General features: G+C 42.0%; 2 protein-coding genes across 17 annotated transcripts in view; both read left to right on the plus strand.

Moving 5' to 3' along the window:
- The window catches only part of LOC139385186 (tight junction protein ZO-1-like), a 150305-nt gene extending 146894 nt beyond the window's left edge, over positions 1–3411 (plus strand). For all 15 annotated transcript variants that reach the window (XM_071130284.1, XM_071130289.1, XM_071130291.1 and 12 more), the window contains one exon: positions 1583–3411. In XM_071130284.1, coding sequence (XP_070986385.1) covers positions 1583–1677 — 95 coding nt within the window. In that variant the 3' untranslated portion in view covers positions 1678–3411. The remainder of the gene's footprint in view (positions 1–1582) is intronic.
- A 1000-nt stretch (positions 3412–4411) lies between these two features.
- Positions 4412–21988, plus strand: part of LOC139384904 (protein ENTREP2-like) — a 143314-nt gene continuing 125737 nt past the window's right edge. Inside the window, exon 1 of one of the 2 annotated variants that reach the window (XM_071129805.1) lies at positions 4412–5304. In XM_071129805.1, coding sequence (XP_070985906.1) covers positions 5080–5304 — 225 coding nt within the window. In that variant the 5' untranslated portion in view covers positions 4412–5079. The remainder of the gene's footprint in view (positions 5305–21988) is intronic. The other variant, XM_071129804.1, reaches the window with a different exon arrangement.

The raw sequence follows: 21988 nt of genomic DNA on the forward strand, positions 1-21988 counted from the left end.
AAGTTCTTCTTGTCATTGCTTTTTCATTTCTGTTCTTTCCTCCACTTTGGGTCTATGTCATCTGTTTGACATGGATATGGTTCCATTGGACATGCATCCAGCCGATCAGTTTTATGTTCATAAGATTAGTTTATTCTTTGTAGGGAATCATTCCACATTAATTTCCTACAAGTGATTTTTTTCTCTCACATAGCCACCCAAACGTCTATCCTGAAACGCAGCGGTCCTCTTAAATTTGGAAGAGGACCCTCTCAGAGACAGACGCATGGCTCCCTCAGTACTAACAGATATTCAGTTGTGTATGTGAGAACAGCCTGTGGGTTGGATCTGAGATCTGTCTGTCTGACAGCATCAGAACAGAACTGAGACAGCTCTCTGCTCTCCCTCCGTTCCTCTCTAAATGTCTTCATGGTAAACTTGGCACCGCCGTGGATTAGCTACTATTTACTCTCAGCTAGAATTGGACTTGAAGGGCTAAATTAGCCTACTGCTGCCTCGTTGGCTTGTTCGTTTGTTGTCCTGCTTCGTTGTAGATGGATTACAGGGCTATGCTCTAATCCTCTTATTGTAAAACAACTTCTTTAGCTTCATTTCGTCGACTTGTGTCTTGCTCCTCACTTGCCCATGCACAATGGTAGTTTCCAGTAGGGAAGCAGCGTAGTGTGTGACTGAATGGTCTTGGTTTAGAATGGTTCTGAAAGAAGTCTGCTCACGGACGGGAGATATTCAATCCAAACCACACATGATCAGTTTACTTCTGAACAAACATTACCTTAATGTACTGATGTCATTATGAGTTTCACAGTGAACATTCCTCCTCCTGCTGCACTGGCTAATTGTGAACCTCTAACAAATCATCATTGACAGTTGATCTGAGTAAAATCAGTTAAACACCTCTTGGTCCTCATATGGATCCTATCTGATAGGACCTGTCATTGCTAAAATCCCTTTGACATTTAGGAGTAATTACACTATAATGATTATGATGCATTATCCTCCCTTGTGATTTCCTATCAGAACAGCAAAGCATGCTAAAAGCCTGCCATTTTTATGCACTTTGATCTGAACATCTCATAAAACGCACTTTTCTCACATGGCCCTGAGGGAATGAATGCAATTATCTGAAATAACAGTGCTTTAAAATGCAACTGCATTGTGGTTTGGAAGAAATGGTGCAGTTTAGTGTAACAATTTTGAGTCTAAAGCCGTTTTTTTTTAAACAATTATTTAAATTGGTTCTTCTGTGGAGGCAATACTCTTGGCTCGAGGCCTGGGCTGGAACCCACCCATTAATTTCAAATTACAGTCGCTTCCAGTACATACTCTATCCTTAAGAGCTATAATTTGAAATGAAGAGTGGTTTTAGCAATGTAATGTGAAGTTTACTTCTGTCGAGCTACATCCTGGGGTGTGTACCACAAACCGAATGTATATATGGCTTTAATGGAACAAAGGGTGTTTTAGTTTAGTGTTTGGAGCTTGCTGGTTGTCAGTTTAGCATGAAGTGCATTATGTATTATGAACCGTATGCCCTTTCTCCACCTGTTATCATTACCATGTTCCTTCTCTCTCTCCCCCTCAGGTGATCCCAAGAGTTGGCAGAATCAGTCTCTCCCTGGAGACCCCAACTACCTGGTGGGAGCCAACTGTGTGTCTGTGCTCATCGACCACTTCTGAAATGTGCAACAGCTGGCCTGTTACTGAATGTGAAACCATGAGGAAAGGAGTGATAATAAACACATACACATACACACACACACACCATTTCTCCATGGGTGGACCATACACAATGAAGTATTTACACCCAGTGCTCCAGCGTTGTTTACTGTGCCCATGGAAGATGGAGGGAGACTGAAGTTGCCCCTGCGTGCTGTCCTTTAACTCTTTCCGAGGTCTTGAAGAAAATAGAAAACACACACAACAATTTAACCAGTGATGGAATGCATGCCCTGTGCCACTGAGTAGCTCATCACATTATACGCCAAGTTTGAACTTTAATTGTTACATAACAGGAAAGATGGTTTGTGAGGTTTTTACTATTGAAGTAGATGGACATACATGTAGGTGTATTTATACTATATATGCATACAGTATATATAATATATGGTATAAATATCATTTTAAATTAAATTCTAGAAAACTGAATTCAAGAATCAGACTTCAACCTTTTTGTCACCTTTTGAATTGGCTGACTTAAAAGCCGGTCACATTTTTTCCACATTGACGGATTTGCGAAGATTTTGGAATTCGGTGCCAGGGAGATTGGCAGTAAAGTGAGGAAGATGTAAATGTATGGCTTTGTGGTAATGATTATGCTGATAGTGAAGTTGGCAAGCATCCGCAGAAAAGAAAATGAAGATACAGGTGGAATACTTTGAGGTGGATTTAAAGCCCAGCTCATATGCCTCTAACATGTTCATCCTGTGACTCGAATGGCTCTTCCTTCCTTTCCTTTTTTCTTTCTTTCTGTAAACTGACCTTGGATTCACTTTGTATTGACTACCAGAATTCTACTCCTGCTGTATCAAGATCTATGCATGTGCTATGACTCAGGTCCAGAAGCCTGCTCAGTTCTCCCTCACCATGTTAAAACCCTCTTACATTAACAAGCAGTGATGCCTTATCTGCAAATTATTCACTTTTCCAGTAAAAACCTCTGGGTTCTTCTAAGTTATGATGATAAATTATGGACAAATGAAGTTCTCTCTTGCCATTTTGTCAACCCACTGTATAAATGAACTTGGGTTTAGCGCACAAGAACAATTGAGGCTAATAAAGGTATGCTTTCTTTATCTGCTATGCATATGACTTCAGAAGAAAAAGAAAAACATGACACAAAAGACAAGTGGCTGTACATAAAGTTAGCATATGGCCTTGGTTCTTGGTTTGTAAATTAACTTTTGTATGTCTTTGTTATTTTGTATAAAACTTTGAGAAATCTGTTTTAAAAAATAAATGAATTGACCATGGTTTACTTTGTATTCTGGTTATACCCTTGAGCCTTGGAACTTGTAACTATTAGCAGTAATAAAATCCACATTTTCTACCAATATTCACACTACATATAAATAATAATAATTGTCACACAAATCTTTTGATGGTTATTTTACAAACGAGTAAAGTGCTTGGGTTAAACAACTTTGCAGACCTGTTCTTTAAAAGGGTGTGCTTTGAAAGTGTCCCCCTCATTTGTTTGTGATACTGGATGCTGTATTATTTTGTGCCCTGAAATGTATTTTTGTACTAATAGACCATATATTACGGCACACCAGTACTATTTTCTTTATATACGATAACACAGCTTCAATTGGATATTAGCTCTTCACGTGTGGCTGACTTTTTTTTTTCTCCTTTGTGACACAATTTTAAGTATACCACTGTATTAATGAATAAAAAATTTTTTAAAGAAAAGTGTTTCTGGGGGGTTATTGTCATTTTTATGAGACCGATATTCCATTCTAATAGTTTAAAGGATTCTCAGGTGAAATATGTAATCATGTTCGTTTTCTCCTTAGACTGGATTTCTGTAGTTTGATCTTCATCCATTACAAAGCTGAGAGGGGGGAAGGTGGCTGCTGTAGAATTTATATTATCTTTAGATACTGCGGCATGATTTAAGTGCAGTACCAGCTTGACTGGTGCAGATGGTGCTCTAGAGCCCTGTGGCTGGGTCTCCACAAGGTCAGCACCACAGCAGGCTGGTATTCAAAGATTAGGGACTGTAAGTCTTTAACCTCTGCATTATGAAGTACATTTTTACAAAGCTGGAGAATATAAACTTGTTTTAATGCAAATTCATGTTTTTACTCCCAATGTACTAAAAGTGTACCTAAGCTCAGTTGATGGTTCTCAACCTTTGTGAATCTAATAAAGTAGGCTTGTCTGTATGAAGTATAGATGGATCATTCAAATATATATTTTTTTGACCCACCACCCAAAATTCTAAATGTATTCGGACAATCACAACAATGAGAATAGATAGGTTGTCATCCATCTGATTTTGTGCTATTACAAACCAAAGCCAAGTAGAGTCATTCATCTGTTTCACATGCATATAGCTGGGATTTGTATTTTGATGGAATGACATTCACTATTGTTGTCTCTAAATTATCTTTAGGCCTATACCCAGGCCTATGTCCTAACACTTGGTTCGGGGCTATAATTTGAAGAAATGTATGAGAAATTGGTCATTTGAATTCCGATAATTCATAGATAACTCAAATGATAAGTGCATGGCTTCACAAATGATAAGAGCATGGTCATATTTTTAATGTTCATATAGTCTAATTATTTGTAGACGCAATCACATGAGGCTATTTTTTGGGATGCGAAGTGGCCCCTCAACACTCCGCACCATCGTAGTATTGATCGCCCCAAACACGCATTGTGACAGGTCCCCATTACGCAGTATAGCGACCAAAGAACAGCGTGTAGCTAGCTGCATCTCCTCCCGCCGCGGGTAGTTTGCTGTCTTCTGTGAAAACCCTGCGCCTGTGTGAAATAGCATACCCACGGCCACGCTCTCTCTGCATGTAACCTGCTGCGCGATTGACAGTGGAATACTAGCCTACATAAAAGGGTGACATTATTCCCGTTTCATTTCAGCTATACGTTTTTACTTGCCGATGTTCTTTAAAATGTATCCTGTAGCAATGAAAATAAGGAAGTATAATGAATCCTCGTGGACTATGATTTGATGGACCATTTCTCAAGCTTTTCCTCGAAAACCCGGTTACCTTACCTAATAGCTCGTTATCCTGTGTTTTTGCGGAATCGATTTGGGTAGCAGCACAAGAAAGTCACTACGCATCTCATCCATCACACTGTTGTAGCCTTCAGAATAACAGGCATTTACACATCTGCATCTTGGGATAATTAATGCAATTTAATGGAGTCTCTTTCAAAGGAACCATTTAGTAGGACTGGTGTTATATGCTTTTTGGACACCGTTGCTTATCAAGCTTAACGTTTGGACATAGGTTACTTGCTTTGCTGTTAGGTACCACTTTTGGATGCTGATGGAAATAGCTTAACCCTATTTTTTCGATAGCTGATACATCAACTGTTTTCTTCGTGACAATGCCAGTCCAAGCAATGCCCCGAGGTCGTTCGCTCAGCCCCGCGTCCCTGTCCCGTAGCCTCTCCAGACTCAGGGAGTTTCGGACTCGGACTCGGATCATGCTTTCTCTCGGAGTTTCTCAGATGGTTTTGGGAAGTCTGATTTTGGCAGTCAGTTTTGCCGCTCTGGCCCTCACTACCTCACCAAGGGTCAGACATTCGTGTCCATTTTGGGCAGGTTTCTCTGTAAGTATTTATTTAAGTATTAATATTCATCCAACATGTGGGTTTATGTGTGTATGTTGTGGCTCACTATTTACTGTTGTTTATCATTTGCCTCATTTCGCGGGAAATAGATCTGGCACGTGCTCACACCCGGTAAACATGTCCAGTTGGCTCGACATGTGTTTTTGTTTTGTGTGTAAATTATGCCGACGTTATAAAGTCAACATTAATGCCATTCATTATTTCATTTCTTGACTGTCACATACTGAACAGTGGTTTTAAACGCTCTCATTTGGCTGTTGTATAGGCTACAGATGGCCTATCGTTGTGAAATATCTACTCTCATTTAGGCAAGATTAATTAGTTGCATTCTTTGTGTAATCTTGTTGCAATTTGTTTGTAATAGTATTGCTCAAAATAAATAATCAGGCACTGTGTGAAGGATTTCTCTCAGCAAGAACACTGAGTGCTATTTTGGCCCTCATCTTGTTTATGGATGGGAGTCTCACATACTGGCTTTGCAACCTGGACTCAGGGGAGACGTAATATAGTTAGTATGATATGTTATGTTTGTATGATATGTTATGTTTGGGATGGTATGTATTAATTTGTGGTTGTCCATCATCCATTTCGTATGATATGTTACGGACATAGAACTAGGAATTAGAATACTAGAATGGACATGAACCTTCTTATTATGGGATAACGGTCAGCTATTTTGGTCAGGGAGCTGGTCAACCATGGTTTTGCCAGTACTGTGATAAGATATTGTTTAAATCATGAATTTGAAGAAATTATATGCACTGTATGTTTGTTAGCTAGCTAGCCAGCTAGTTTTAGAGGAACGATTAAATTCAAATTAACTGCCAATATGCCAACATTCCATTCAAACAATGCAGTCAATCCACAGCCATACACTGACTGAAATCAGTTGACGATAGAATTTAGACAAGTTGTAAATGCAGCAAGTCTGATTGTATCATATAATAGCGCTCACAGCTTTAAAATAAAACAGAAATTGAGACATTTAAGGTCTGTTTACCAATATTTTAGAGGCTATTTATACTGAACATTGGTATAAACCCCCTATAAACTGTATTTATAATGATAGGACAATATTTTAGGTTGACAGTAATTCTATTACACAATTTCTGACACATCACACGCCTTACTTTTACTTTCCTGCATCAGTGAAATCAGGATTATGCCTCTGCTGCCAGTCATTCCAATTAGACTGGTTTGGATGTCATGATCATGAAAAGCATGCAGTTAGGCCTACTTGCTGCAGGTCTATAACTGTGATGATAAAGCTAAACGTGTGCAGATTTTTGTTTACTATGTTACATTTAGTCTATGAGACCAGCCTGGGCTCTGCGGAAGTCTGTAGGTTAGAGGTTCTTAGCTTGCAGCTGGGCCATTAGTGATGAGGGCTGTTCTTGGCACATGTCCGTACCCATGTGGTGCTGGTCATATTTGTCTAACTTTTCCTATGAAGAGAGTCCCTGTGGAGAGAGTGGTCTTATCAATCTATTTCCCTGCCAATTTGTGTTAAAAGTAATTTTTCTCTCTCTCTTTCTCTCTCTCACTCTCTCTCTCTCTCACACACACACAACAACACATGTAACTGTACGGCTCAATGTTCAATGAGCAAGAAATGCACTTTCAAGTAACTTCTCGCTTTCATTGTGTACTGTAAAGATTGTCTTAGTGGGACATTGTTTTCTGCGCCTGAAAATTTCATTGCAGTTTCTCTAAATATTTATGAAGTCACTCTTCCTTGATTTCCTGCCAGAGATCCAGCCAGTACATTAAGCTGGGAGGCAGTTCCATTAATTATAGAGGGATAATTGAGGCAGTGTACAGAGGGTGAAAGGTGGTCTCTGGAACAGGGGATATGTGTGTGTGTGTGCTTGTTTGTGTGTTGTCGGAGATAAGCAACCTTGGGGTGAAAGGTCACAGGTCGGGCTATGCTCCTGGAGATCAATTCCTGGGGTTCACTCACTCAACAGATGTACACTACATGGCCAAAGGTATGTGGACTCTCCTTCAAATTAGTGCATTCGACTATTTCAGCCACACCCGTTGCTAACAGGTGTATAAAATTGAGCACACAGCCATGCAATCTTCATAAACAAATATTGGCAGTAGAATGGCCCGTACTGAAGTGACTTTCAACGTGGCACTAGCATAGGATGCCACCTTTCCAACAAGTCAGTTCGTCAAATTTCTGCCCTGTTAGAGGTGCCCCGGTCAACTATAAGTGCTGTTATTGTGAAGTGGAAACGTCTAGGAGCAACAACGGCTCAGCCGCAAAGTGGTAGGCAAGGTCGCAGAACAGGACCACCAAGTGCTGAAGTGTGTAAAAACCGTCAGTCCTCAAGTTGCAACACTCACTTCCGAGTTCCAAACTGTCAGCACAAGAACTGTTTGTCGGGACTTTCATGAAATGGGTTTCCATGGCCAAGCAGCCTAGTGTCACAATGTAACAAGCCTAATGTCACCATGCGTAATGCCAAGCGTTGACTGGAGTGGTGTAAAGCTCGCCGCCATTGGAAACACATTCTCTGTAGTGATGAATCACGCTTCACCATCTGGCAGTTCAACGGATAAATATGGGTTTGGCGGATGCTAGGAGAATGCTACCTGCCAAACTGTAAAGTTTGGTGGATGAGGAATAATGGTCTGGGGCTGTTTTTTATGGTTCGGGCTTGACCCCTTAGTTCCAGTGACTTTGTGGCAACATTTTGGGAAAGGCCCTTTCCTGTTTCAGCATGGCAATGCCCTGTGCACAAATCGAGGTCCATACAGAAATGGTTTGTCAAGATCGGCATGGAAGAACTTGACTGACCTGCATAGAGCCCTGACCTTAACCCCATCGAACATCTTTGCGATGAATTGGAAATCATTTAGATGTGATACAAAACATGGCACAGGTGTGCTTTAGGACCATGCAGACACCTCAGATTGGTCGTGTAGGCTATTTTTCGGATTCAGCCTGCTGGATTTAGGACCGCATGGACACCACAGAGTGTGCGGACAGGCTGTGTGAAGGTGAAGCTTCTGAAAGGCTGGTGTATAGGACCAGCACGGGAGAAAGGAACAGAGGCAGCTGCTGTCTGTGTTGCACTTTTTCTCTGAGTTGTAAAAGGAAGCAGAGCAGAAACTGGCTACTCTTTAGTTGACTGATCTTGCTGGCAAGGTAACTACTGTTTGACAGAAAAAATAGCATATATTCCCAGTGCTGAGCTAGTAGTGTAACTGACATGTTATGTTAGCTAATGTTTCATCCCCTCTCGACTGAAGTGAATTAACTACTAGTAGCTTGCTAGTGGCTACCACAGCTAGTTATCTGTCAGGTAGCAGTATCTACCAGCTGTTGTGTATATGGAAATGTTTTGTAGCCTTTATTTTGTCCCTTATCAACAGAAGTACATTTGATGATGTATCATTGTACCATTAGCTAGAGCTTGTCAAATGTTGGCTAACATTAGCTAGCTAGCTCACTAGCTTTTGCTATTATTTTTGCTTCAATCACACTTGACCTGAATCAAATGATGAAACCAGCGATTGAAGATCAATATTCTGCACAGTCAGTACACAACACTTTTCTTGTGATCTTAGCAGGATCAGATGGTGACAGGTGTTCCTGCAGGGTCAGACAGCCATGGAAGACCAGTCTACGTAGCTCAGGTGGATTTTGCAGTATCTTATATATATATATATCTTATATCTTAATGATCAGTGAATGGATACAAAGTTTCATATTGAGTTGATGGGTATGCTACAGTCTGGGATCTGGGAATAATGGTCATTTCAATTGTTGAACCATTGATTCTATTCTTGGATAATATAATGTATAAATGTACACCAAGGTAATTCTTTGCCATGCCTCATCTGAGCAGGACCAGATGGTGACAGGGGTCTTAGCAGGGTCAGGCAGCCAGGGTAGACCAGTCTGTAATGGCGCAGAGGTGAATGTTTGCAGATGCAACACTTTATTCTCTCTGTGCAGCAAACACTGGACAAGACAGACGCTTCAAAGAATGAAACTATTTTAAGGCAGTCTGACAAACCTCTAAAGTTGATTTCCAAACTATACCATGGGTTGGTAGAGGCTTTTCCCGATGAGACAAAACATGCAAAACAAAAATGTGAGAAAGACCTGGTAGAAGCTATTGATGATGATGAATGGATGCAGATATGTTAGAATGCCCCGTCATGTTCATATAATCGCAGACACAAATTACTGCAGTTTAAGACCATCCACAGAACGTACTATATGCCAGTGAAACTGAATATCATGCACTCAGAAATGGTATTATCCTGCTTGAGGAGGGGACATATTTGCGTATGTTATGGTCTTGTGAAGGCTGGCTGAATTCTGGCAAAGAGTATCTTCTTTTATCTCAGCATGTCTACAGATTCTCCCTTCTCCCTGTTTTTGTTTGCTTGGAAATGTGGATACTGGAGTTATCAGAAGAAACTGTGTAACCTAGCATTTATAGCGACTAAGCAATGCATTGCCATTAATTTATCCTCCCACAATGTCACAATGGATGGCAGGAATGTCAAGTTATGTCTCACTAGATTTGAATTATTACAAGATTAAGGGTATACTGGGCAACTTTCATAAGGTCTGGATGCCTTATATGGAATACTGTACAACAGGAGTCTGTATTGAAAACATGCCATTTTAAGGGGAGATACTGTACCTATTTAGGCAATCCCTAGCTGCTGGGCTGCTCAGTCCTGACACTGGGGGCCTGCCATACTGTTGGTTGTCATTCTGGCCTTGGAGTAACACACCTGAAACCAGTAATGAATGTTTCACTAAGATCCTAAAGCTTAGTGAGATATGTTAGAATGTGACACTGCAGGGTGGTGGACCCCGAGAGACAGGACGGGGTGACCCAGCTATATTATTTGCAAGTAAAATAAGCTCTACAGTACTATTAGGCCTATGATATTAATTATATGGAGGATGTACTGTTTCTGTGTGTTAGTGTGTAGGTGTATGTGTGTCTTCCTTTGAGACATACATAAAAAAGGAAGTTGTGTTGGCAAGAGTTCAGTTATTGACTAGACTGGTGGGGGTCGGTCGTACAGGTGGCTCGGGCTGTCTGGCTGAAATTTGATATAGCGGATGTCTTGAGAAAGACAATCAAAAGTATTTGTACTTTATTTGTAAGAGTTGTTCATTTGTTAGTCTATTGGTTAAAGGTGCGACACAATATTGATTATTGAAATATCATTGATCTAGTTCAGTCTTATCAATCACTTAAAGATATTTAATAATAATCTTACCTAGCTTGATGACTGTGGGCATTTTTGCTTATTTTTTTGTTGTTGTTCTAAATAGAGATGGCTAAAAAGGCCATGGGCCATATTAGGTGGTGAAGAAATGCAGGAAATTAGCTTTAGATGCCCCCAAAAAATGTAAGAACCCTCAAGAGCAGGAAGGAGAAGACCATCGTCCCCAGTGAATTTGATAAAAATAGTGAAACATAAAAATTATACTAAATATATTCATGTCACCAAATAATGTATTAAATCACACTTTTTTGCAATGAAGGTCTGTCTACATTAGCCTCAACAGAAGTCTGTAGGGTAGTGTAACAGTTGTTAAAGTACTATGTGAATTTCACCAGGTTCATATATTAATATGTCATGTTGATTTGTTATTATGCATGCCTGAATCCTGGGAGTAGGGGAGTATGTACTTACGTTTTGCCCTGCGTGCTCGTGCTCAAATCATTTTGATGCACTATGAGAGGTAGGCAGCCTTTTTCTGTTGTCTTCAGAAAAGTTTGATTATTTTAAGTACAAAGTCATACACACAATGTTTTGTTCATGAATAATGATGTATATTTAGAGGTTACTCATAAGTGGATGGTATTGTTAAGATGCACTTGTAATTGTACTTTTTAGGATGATATCAACATTCTGAATTCAACATGTGGTTAATAGCTAGCTAAGGTATTAGCAGGCTATTGTACTGTATGTGTGAATGATGGCTAGCTCCTCGAATGATCCCAGTCCCTCCTATTGTGCATCTGTTGTAGAAAGAGGTGACGATTCTCAGAACATATGTGCTCTACAAATGTTTTATTTCCTTTTGGATGCAGATGCAGGATGCAGAGAGTGAATTCTGCTTAATTAAAACTACCTGATCTCCAAAGTCCACGTCTATAGTCTCAATCAACCAGACACAACGCAGAGTTACAGCGGTGCAGTACACCACCGGTTACAGTAGCACCATGGTGTAGCTGGTGGACAGCTAGTTTCCATCCACCTCTGGGTACATTGAAATCAATTCCAAACCTAGGAGGCTCATGGTTCTCACCCCCTTCCATAGGCTTACACAGTTATTATGACAACTTCCAGAGGACGCCCTTCAACCTATCAGAGCTCTTGAAGCATGAACTGACATGTTGTGCACCCAATCAAAGGATCAGAGAATTAATCTAGTACTGAAAGCATAAGCTACAGCTAGCTATCACTGCAGTGCATAAAATGGGGTGAGTAGTCGACTCAAAGAGAGAGAAAAACAATAGTTGAACAGTTAACAAATTCATTTCTTAAAAAATTAAGAAGCAGGAGAGAGAGCTAACTATATTTCGTTGTATTTTTTTTCTCACTTTCACTTATCTAGAGAATGCAGCTAGCTAAATTATCCTACTCAAACACCCAGCTCAAACAAAGAGGGATGCTATGGCTATCCAACACTGGACCTTTCAGAGTTTTATTAATTTATTGGCACCGGGGCCCACCGGTGCAACTGTTAAACTGCATGCTGAATGTACACTGTACTGCAGGATTGTAGCAGGTTTACTAGCACGTTATTTCTAGTAGCTATGTAGACTGTGAAGTTAGCTAATATGGTGACAATGACGTAGGCATAGTGTAGCGGATAGTGATTAGAGGTTATGATATCAAGGTTTGGCTTGGAATGTTTTTTTCGCCTGGTCACAGACAGCTGATGTGTTGTGCACTGAAATCCACAAGCGAAGGGAAAAGGTGAGATGAGGAGTGTGTAGATGCAAGAAGGAATTAAAGAGCAAAATGATCATGCTGTTTGTTTGTGGCTGAACTGGGTTGTGTGATTCATTCCGCCGATTCTGTTGAAAAACATTTCTTAAACATAAGCAAATGCAACGAAAAAGGATAAACATACCTGAATTTGTTTGCGACTGTTGAAATAATAATTACAGCATAGATCAGCTAGATGCAGGCAAGAGTGTGCAAGGCAATATTGAATGTGTCACTCACTGTATGTCACCTTGATTACTCAAGTTTTTCTCTCAACCTGTGCACCTACGTTGTAAACTTTCATTCATTTGCTAGGTTGAGGCAACCTCATGATGGGTATAGGGACAATTCAAGTATCATGAAGTAACCTAAACCTATTGATGTTACATTGAGCTTTGTGAATGGAATATGAATGACAGTCATCCAATATGCTGTAATAGAAATATGGCCATGCTCCCAAGTGGCGCAGCGGTCTAAGGCACTTGAGTGCTTGAGGCGTCACTACAGACCCGGGTTTGCACACAATTGGCCCAGCATCATCCAGGTTAGGGTTGGGTTTGGCTGGCTGGGATTTTTGTGTCCCATCGTGCTCTAGCGACTTTGGTCGCCAGTTGGACAGTGTTTCCTCCGACACTTGGTGCGGCTGGCTTCCTATCAAATTTCAATCAAATGTATTTATAAAGCCCTTCTTACATCAGCTGATATGTCAAAGTGCTGTACAGAAACCCAGCCTAAAACACCAAACAGCAAGCAATGCAGGTGTAGAAGCACGGTGGCTAGGAAAAACTCCCTAGAAAGGCCAGAACCTAGGAAGAAACCTAGAGAGGAACCAGGCTATGAGGGGTGGCCAGTCCTATTCTGGCTGTGCCAGGTGGAGATTATAACAGAACATGGCCAAGATGTTCAAATGTTCATAGATGACCAGCAGGGTCAAATAATAATCATCACAGTGGTTGTCGAGGGTGCAACAGGTCAGCACCTCAGGAGTAAATGTCAGTTGGCTTGTCATAGCAGATCATTAAGAGTATCTCTACCGCTCCTGCTTTCTCTAGAGAGTTGAAAACAGCAGGTCTGGGACAGGTAGCACATCCAGTGAACAGGTCAAGGTTCCATAGCCGCAGGCAGAACAGTTGAAACTGGAGCAGCAGCACAGCCAGGTGGAGTGGGAACAGCAAGGAGTCATCAGGCCAGGTAGTCCTGAGGCATGGTCCTAGGACTCAGGTCCTCCGAGAGAAAAGAAAGAAAGAAAGAAAGAAAGAAAGAAAGAAAGAAAGAAAGAAAGAAAGAAAGAAAGAAGAGAGAATTAGAGAGAGCATACTTAAATTCACACAGGACACTGGATAAGACAGGAGAAATTCTCCAGATATAACAGACTGACCCTAGCCCCTGGACACACAAACTACTGCAGCATAAATACTGGAGGCTGAGACAGGAGGGGTCGGGAGACACTGTGGCCCCATCCGATGGTACCCCCGGACAGGGCCAAACAGGCAGGATATAACCCCACACACTTTGCCAAAGCACAGGCCCCACACCACTAGAGGGATATCTTCAACCACCAACTTACCTCAGACAAGGCCGTGTATAGCCCAGAAAGATCTCCGCCACAGCACAACCCAAGGAGGGTGCCAACCCGGACAGGAAGATCACGTCAGTGACTCAACCCACTCAAGTTACGCAACCCTCCCAGGGACGGCATGGAAGAGCACCAGTATGTCAGTGACTCAGCCCCTGTAATAGGGTTAGAGGAGGAAGCGAGCAGTGTGTCAAGAAGCAGTGCGGCTTGGCAGGGTCATGTTTCAGAGGACGCATGGCTCTCAACTTTCACGTCTACCAAGTCTGTAAGGGAAGTTGCAGCAATGGGACAAGACTGTAATAACCAATTGGGGAGAAAAAGGGGTAAAAGTAAAAAATATACAGTTGGGAGAGCAAGTATTTGATACACTGCCGATTTAGCAGGTTTTCCTACTTACAAAGCATGTAGAGGTCTGTAATTTTTATCATAAGTACACTTCAACTGTGAGAGACGAAAATCCAGAAAGTCACAGTGTATGATTTTTAAGTAATGAATTAGCATTTTATTGCATGACATAAGTATTTGATACATCAGAAAAGCAGAACTTAATATTTGGTACAGAAACCTTTGTTTGCAATTACAGAGATTATACGTTTCCTGTAGTTCTTGACCAGGTTTGCACACACAGCAGCAGGGATTTTGGCCCACTCCTCCATACAGACCTTCTCCAGATCCTTCAGGTTTCGGGGCTGTCGCTGGGCAATACGGACTTTCAGCTCCCTCCAAAGATTTTCTATTGGGTTCAGGTCTGGAGACTGGCTAGGCCACTCCAGGACCTTGAGATGCTTCTTACGGAGCCACTCCTTAGTTGCCCTGGCTGTGTGTTTCGGGTCGTTGTCATGCTGGAAGACCAAGCCACGACCCATCTTCAATGCTCTTACTGAGGGAAGGAGGTTGTTGGCCAAGATCTCACGATACATGGCCCCATCCATCCTCCCCTCATTACGGTGTCCCCTTTGCAGAAAAGCATCCCCAAAGAATGATGTTTCCACCTCCATGCTTCACGGTTGGGATGGTGCTCTTGGGGTTGTACTTATCCTTATTCTTCCTCCAAACACGGCGAGTGGAGTTTAGACCAAAAAGCTCTATTTTTGTCTCATCAGACCACATGACCTTCTCCCATTCCTCCTCTGGATCATCCAGATGGTCATTGGCAAACTTCAGACGGGCCTGGACATGCACTGGTTTGAGCAGGGGGACCTTGTGTGCGCTGCAGGATTTTAATCCATGACGGCGTAGTGTGTTACTAATGGTTTTCTTTGAGACTGTGGTCCCAACTCTCTTCAGGTCATTAACCAGGTGAGATCTTGCATGGAGCCCCAGACCGAGGGTGATTGACCGTCATCTTGAATTTCTTCCATTTTCTAATAATTGCACAGTTTTTGCCTTCTCACCAAGCTGCTTGCCTATTATCCTGTAGCCCATCCCAGCCTTGTGCAGGTCTACAATTTTATCCCTGATGTCCTTACACAGCTCTCTGGTCTTGGCCATTGTGGAGAGGTTGGAGTATGTTTGATTGAGTGTGTGGACAGGTGTCTTTTATACAGGTAACAAGTTCAAACAGGTGCAGTTAATACAGATAATGAGTGGAGAACAGGAGGGCTTCTTAAAGAAAAACTAACAGGTCTGTGAGAGCCGGAATTCTTACTGGTTGGTAGTTGATCAAATACTAATGTCATGCAAATGAAATGCAAATTAATTACTTAAAAATCATACAATGTGATTTTCTGGATTTTTGTTTTAGATTCCTTCTCTCACAGTTGAAGTGTACCTATGATAAAATTACAGACCTCTACATGCTTTGTAAGTAGGAAAACCTGCAAATTCTTTAGTGTATCAAATACTTGTTCTCCCCACTGTATATAAAAAAAAATCATCGTCCTCCCTCATCTTAAACGGTACCGACTGCCACTGCAATACTGATTGTTCCGTTTTTAATGCTGCTTTATTGCTCTGTGTGTATTATACTGTGTTCGTACTATACAAGTTTACTGTTAATGGCCAGTAAGGATGGTTTTACTTTGCTTCCTCCACATTGGAGTCTGCCATGCCCTGATGTAAGTGGCAGCCCAGAACAAACCAGTGTTTCTGGGTCAGTGCCCATCACTCCGCTCCCCAGAGGTGGAGCACTTCTCCAGAATAGGTATTCTGTATTCTCAGACTGCCTGATTAGAGTGAAGAAATGAACACTGTCTCTTAACATGCCCCTCTCTCTCCTCTCTCCACCCTGCTCCTCCACCCCTATCAGCATCCAGACACAAAGAGCCTGGGCTCTGTCGCTGACCACAGCGGGGCGACAGGCAGCGCGGGCGATCAGTATGCATGGCTTTTAGACCACACATGCAGAGTAGATTTCTGGACGAACAAATCAGTGTGTCGTCCTCTGCCACTTTGTGTGTGATCTACCATCTTGCTAATTAGCTAAACACTTGTACTACTGTTTGGATGGTGGAATGAATGGAATGGGTTTATATACTGTAGCGCTGTTCTAAAACTAATAGACCTATGAAATATTTATCATCCATAAATCTGTTGCATAACGTGTGGAAATGTCATGTCAGAAAGATTGTTCATCTTATTGAGAAAGCAATAAGTAGAAGAAAAGGCAGCAATCGATTGAAGAAACCTTTGCCAAGCCAATAATAGCTCTTTTCAGGGAACGTCAGTGAGGGGAGAGAATTGACAGCAGGGTGGTGGGTTGTGGTGAGCTGTGAACAGATCGACTGCAGTCCACAGCTCAATGCTAAATGTCCTCTGGCCTGGCCATGACACATTCCTTATAGAGACAAACTACTGTAGATCTGTCAGATGTTAATTATTTATTAGAGTAGCAACAGCATATCTATACTAGAATAACAACAGTTAGATGCGAAGCATTAGGAGGGACTGGTGGTGCTTTAGCTGCTCAAGCGGCCCTCATACAGTACTGCATATTGCTGTACCCACTAACATGAACAGCACCATAAATGTCATGACTGCGTCTGAGCAACTCTTAAAAGCCAGCCGTCTGAATGTTGAATCCATCTCAATAGTGTGTGACGGGCAGAGACAGATCTGTTCCCCTCCCTGACTTGTGTGCTGGTTCTAATATGATTTGGTTGGCTCCATAACTCACTCCAGTAAAACTGGGAGAAGAAGAATGAGAGGAATGAGAGATTGCGTTAAGGTTGGATGTAAATCCAGCAGACAGATTGAGTGTCTCCTCTGTCTCACACAAAGTTCTGTGGAGTAGAGTAGCCACAGTGTTAACGGTGTGTCCTGCTCACAGCTGATATCCAGGCCTGTGACTGTAAGTGTGTGTGAGTGAAGACAGCTTCACTGATTCCGAACAGGTCTTCAGGTAGCTCTCTGGCCCGGGCCAACAGAACAGGAGCTCAGAGGATATCCTGTTCTGTTCAGGAGCTCTGCTCTGAACGTTGTGTTACTAATTATTAACACCCACTTGAGAACATACATCAATAGTCTGATAATATTATATTGTTGCCGACTGGCTGCTGCTGACTACCTGTTGGAGAGTGGATGTTGAAAACCCAGAGAGAGAATTCCGTGTCCCACTTCCGAATGGTGTTAGCATTAGAAATAGCCCAGCTTCCTGTTTCACTCCATTACCGCTGGTGGGGAAATGCTTTTGTGGGATTTCTTGCATGAATCAATGTATTAGAACAGATTCACAACACTATATTCACTAGTCAAACTGCTACATAACCCATTGCTTCAGGATTACTTTGATGTGTAAAACATTATACAGTATTTACTCACCCGAGCAGTAGGGATTTTTTGGGGGAGGTTGGGGAACGACCACAATACTGTCACACTGAGTTGGTTTGTTATAGACCTTAAACTCTAGTCTTGGAGAGAGCAAGCGAGAGAGAGAGAGAGAGAGAGAGAGAGAGAGAGATAGAGCAAGCAAGAGAGAGAGAAAGCAAGTGAGAGAGAGAGAGACAGAGACAGAGAGAGAGAGAGAGCATAAGTAATCAAGTATTTTAAGTGTCTGGGTGTGTGCCGAGCCTAATTGGTTCAGATGGAAGGTGGAGGGTGATTTGTACTGCGTGTCAGATGCTGACAGGCCCAGTGCCCCTCTGGTGCTTGGAGTTACACCATAGGCACGCGCTCCCTCATTTATTCAGCCCACTAGTCTAGTCCACCGTGTGATTCATACAGAGCTCCTAATGCACTGAGCCCCAGCGTGAGCAGGTAACAATTCTCTATTGGTTCGAGGCCAAGTACAGTTGAGGTTGGAAGTTTACATACACCTTAGCCAAATACATTTAAACTCAGTTTTTCACAATTCCTGACATTTAATTCTAGTAAAAAAATCCCAGTTTTAGGTCAGTTAGGATCACCACTTTATTTTAAGAATGTGAAATGTCAGAATAATAGTAGAGTGATTTATTTTAGCTTTTATTTATTTCATCACATTCCCAGTGGGTCAGAAATGTACATACACTCAATTAGTATTTGGTAGCATTGCCTTTACATTTTTTAACTTAGGTCAAACGTTTCGAGTAGCCTTCCACAAGCTTCCCATAATAATTTGGGTGAATTTTGGCTCATTCCTCCTGACAGAACTGGTGTAAATGAGTCAGGTTTGTAGGCCTCCTTGCTCGCATACACTTTTTCAGTTCTCCCCACAAATGTTCTATGGGATTGAGGTCAGGGCTTTGTGATGGCCACTCCAATACCTTGACTTTGTTGTCCTTAAGCCATTTTGCCACAACTTTGGAATACTTGCGTACTATTGTTTGTACAGATGAACGTGGTACCTTCAGGCGTTTGGAAATTGCTCCCAAGGATGAACCAGACTTGTAGAGTTGTAAAAAAAAAATTCTGAGGTCTTGGCTGATTTCTTTTGATTTTCCCATGATGTCAAGCAAAGAGGCACTGAGTTTGAAGGTAGGCCTTGAAATACATCCACAGGTACACCTCCAATTATGTCAATTAGCCTATTAGAAGCTTCTAAAGCCATGACATAATTTTCTGGAATTTTCCAAGCTGTTTAAAGGCACAGTCACCTTAATGTATGTACACTTCTGACACACTGGAATTGTGAACCAGTGAATTAGAAGTGAAATAATCTGTCTGTAAACAATTGTCGGAAAAGTTATTTGTGTCATGCACAAAGTAGATGTCCTAACTGACTGGCCGAAACTATAGTTTGTTAACAATAAATGTGTGGAGTGGTTGAAAAACGAGTTTTAATGTCTCCAACCTAAGTGTATGGAAACTTCCGACTTCAACTGTACATACTAGCACCATGCTGAGCCTCTCTCTCTATCAGTTTATTCAGGAACACAGACATCTGCCGGCTGCTACAGCGTTGTTAGTGTAGTGTATGTGTCATAAGTGTGTACATAGTATGTGTATCCGGCCCCATTGCTGTGTGTATACTTTAGGATTGTTTTGGGCTGCATGTCTAACTGTAGGTTTTATTCAACATCTGACTCCAATCCCACATCCTGAAATCTCCGCCACCATGGCCATAATGTGACGAGGAGTGCAGCGGATGACACACAGGGCTGAGGGGGTAATGCTCTGCTCTGTGTGGGAGAGAATGGCTTTTGTCTCTGAGCAGTGGCCAATTTACCCACCCACCAACCACTTCATCACGTCATTACCCTGCACTAAACAGGCAGAGAAACGAGCTGCTATGAGATATACTGTACCTCTGTGAGCAGAGATCGTTGTTTTTACCCTCAGTTGGACATTGAGATGGTTTCCTACCTATGGTTTTATATATGGCTTTGCTTGTGCATAACATACCATCTTCTCTCTGTGTACGTACTGTACAGTAGGTTATGTGTCTCCAGACATGAATGCTAGTCCCAGCAGCACATGACATGATTAACGGTTGCTGATTGAGTTTGCATCTTGTAAGTGATGGGGTTGGATTTCTGTCTAGGCTCCTTTGTTGTGGTGTGTGCGAACAGGGGAGCACTCTTCCTGCTCCTCTTTGTCTGAGACTCTGTGTGTGTGTGTGTGTGTGTGTGTGTGTGTGTGTGTGTGTGTGTGTGTGTGTGTGTGTGTGTGTGTGTGTGTGTGTGTGTGTGTGTTTGGGGGGGGGGGTAATGGAGATGTCATGTAGTGGGGTTCTGCTGTAGATTGGGAAGACAGCTGAGAAGCGCTGGGCTCCAGAATCCTGAGGGGAATAGCCAAGCAGAAAGCAGGAGAGCAGGAGAGAAGGGCACTGGCCAGCCAGGTACCTGAGAACTGATGGGAAAATCTATCACACCCAACTGCCATTGTAATTCATGTGTGAAGTGAAGAAGGTCTATGTGCTGTTCATTGGCTAGGTTCCCTGAGGAGATCTGATTCTCTACACCTCCCTCTTTCTCTCTCTCTCTCTCTCTCTCATCCTTCATCGCCACCACAGAGGAACCACCGTGAACTACAGGCGGTAAATAGCCACTGTGTTATGGATGAAATGGATAAGATAATTCAAATGTCATTCAAATATGAGCTTTTTGGGGCCAGTGATCCCCAATGGAGAATGGCCACATACTGGAGGGTTGAGGCAGTTTTATCACTTTGATAGGAATATATTGTTTGTGTTGAATTTAAATGGGCCATTTAAGCTGTTTGCTCAGTGCGTTGAAGAGGAATTCCATTTTCCTTTATCTTTTCCTTTAGACTTAAGAAGAATAGAGAAGAAGCCAAAGGCTTCATATTCAATTAGCACAATATTTGCAGTGCCCACAGATGACATAATAATACTATTATAAAGAAGCGTATTACTCTGCCAAGGTGAACATTTCACCAAGTTATGTCTTCTTTCCCCAGGTGTCCAGTGATTGAATAACCCATTGGTGATTTAATGATTTGGGCATGCTTCATGGAAAATAACGAAAAGAGAAAGTTAATGGAAGACATGAAACCATTGTCATCTTTGGAGCAATCAGAGCTGGGCTGTTCTCGACCAAGGAAAAGCCAATGGATCCTGAATAATGCATGAAACACTCACCATCAGAGCCGTAACTACATAATGAGGAAACCGAGGCCTGGAACTCTAATTTATTATAATAAAAATATATATTTTATAAACAATAAAAAATAATAAATTAGCCTATGGGTCGACATATAAATATTTCTCCCAGTGTTTATCAAATCTCAGAATGCTTATATTCTTGATCTGACTGAGTTATAATCGTGCCTGCCTCTTTGCGAACGAGTGGGATCATGAACATTGGTTTGTTCATTATTTTCACCTGCGTCCCCCAGATTTGCCTCATGGATTTGCCTTTTTAGCAGCACTTTCACCACTCTCTCAAACAGCTAACTCCGCTCTCTCGCGGCACAGGCCGATTGTAACGATCGTTGTTGGAAGGATTGGACCAAGGTGCAGCGTGGATGGCATTCATCATATTTATTAATGTGAACCAGCAACAAAACAATAAAGAGTAACAAAACGAAACGTACAGCTTTGCAGGGCTAAAAAGCAACAATACAAAATCAAGATCCCACAAACAACAGGTGGGAAAAAGGCTGCCTAAATATGATTCCCAATCAGAGACGACGATAGACAGCTACCTCTGATTGGGAACCATACCAGGCCAACATAGAAAATAAAAAACTAGACTACCCACCCTAGTCACACCCTGACCTAACCAAAGTAGAGAAATAAAAGGTTCTCTAAGGTCAGGGCGTGACACCGATGGCCAGAGACATGAAACAAACTACCCCAGCTCGGAGTCGGATCAAGTAGGCAACTAGAGACACTGCTGACAGTGTGTTTGTCAGATGCCGGACAAAAAGCCATTTTAAAACCGTCCCACAACTCTTGCCGTGTCTAGACACATCCCTAGTATTACTTAACCAGCTAGGATGAAGTAAGAAGTAGCGTTAAACGGAGCCTACCTCAGAAGGAGCAAAAAATAGGCTACTAAGTTCTCATCTGAACTTTGCTTTACAGAGAGGAGGCACCTGAGACATACAGGGATGTGGTGCTCAGTGGTGAGGCTGAGGAAGGCTGCAATGCATCCAGGAGGAAGCAGAGAGAGAGAGTTTAGTACAGTTGTTCCCAAACTTGGGGTTGGGGCCCCATGTGGGGTCCCCTGAGAAAATCTGTATTAATCTTATCAAACAGGTTAGGAACATATGTTTCAA

Source organism: Oncorhynchus clarkii, chromosome 26, assembly GCF_045791955.1.
Source record: "Oncorhynchus clarkii lewisi isolate Uvic-CL-2024 chromosome 26, UVic_Ocla_1.0, whole genome shotgun sequence".
Classification (NCBI taxonomy): domain Eukaryota; kingdom Metazoa; phylum Chordata; class Actinopteri; order Salmoniformes; family Salmonidae; genus Oncorhynchus; species Oncorhynchus clarkii.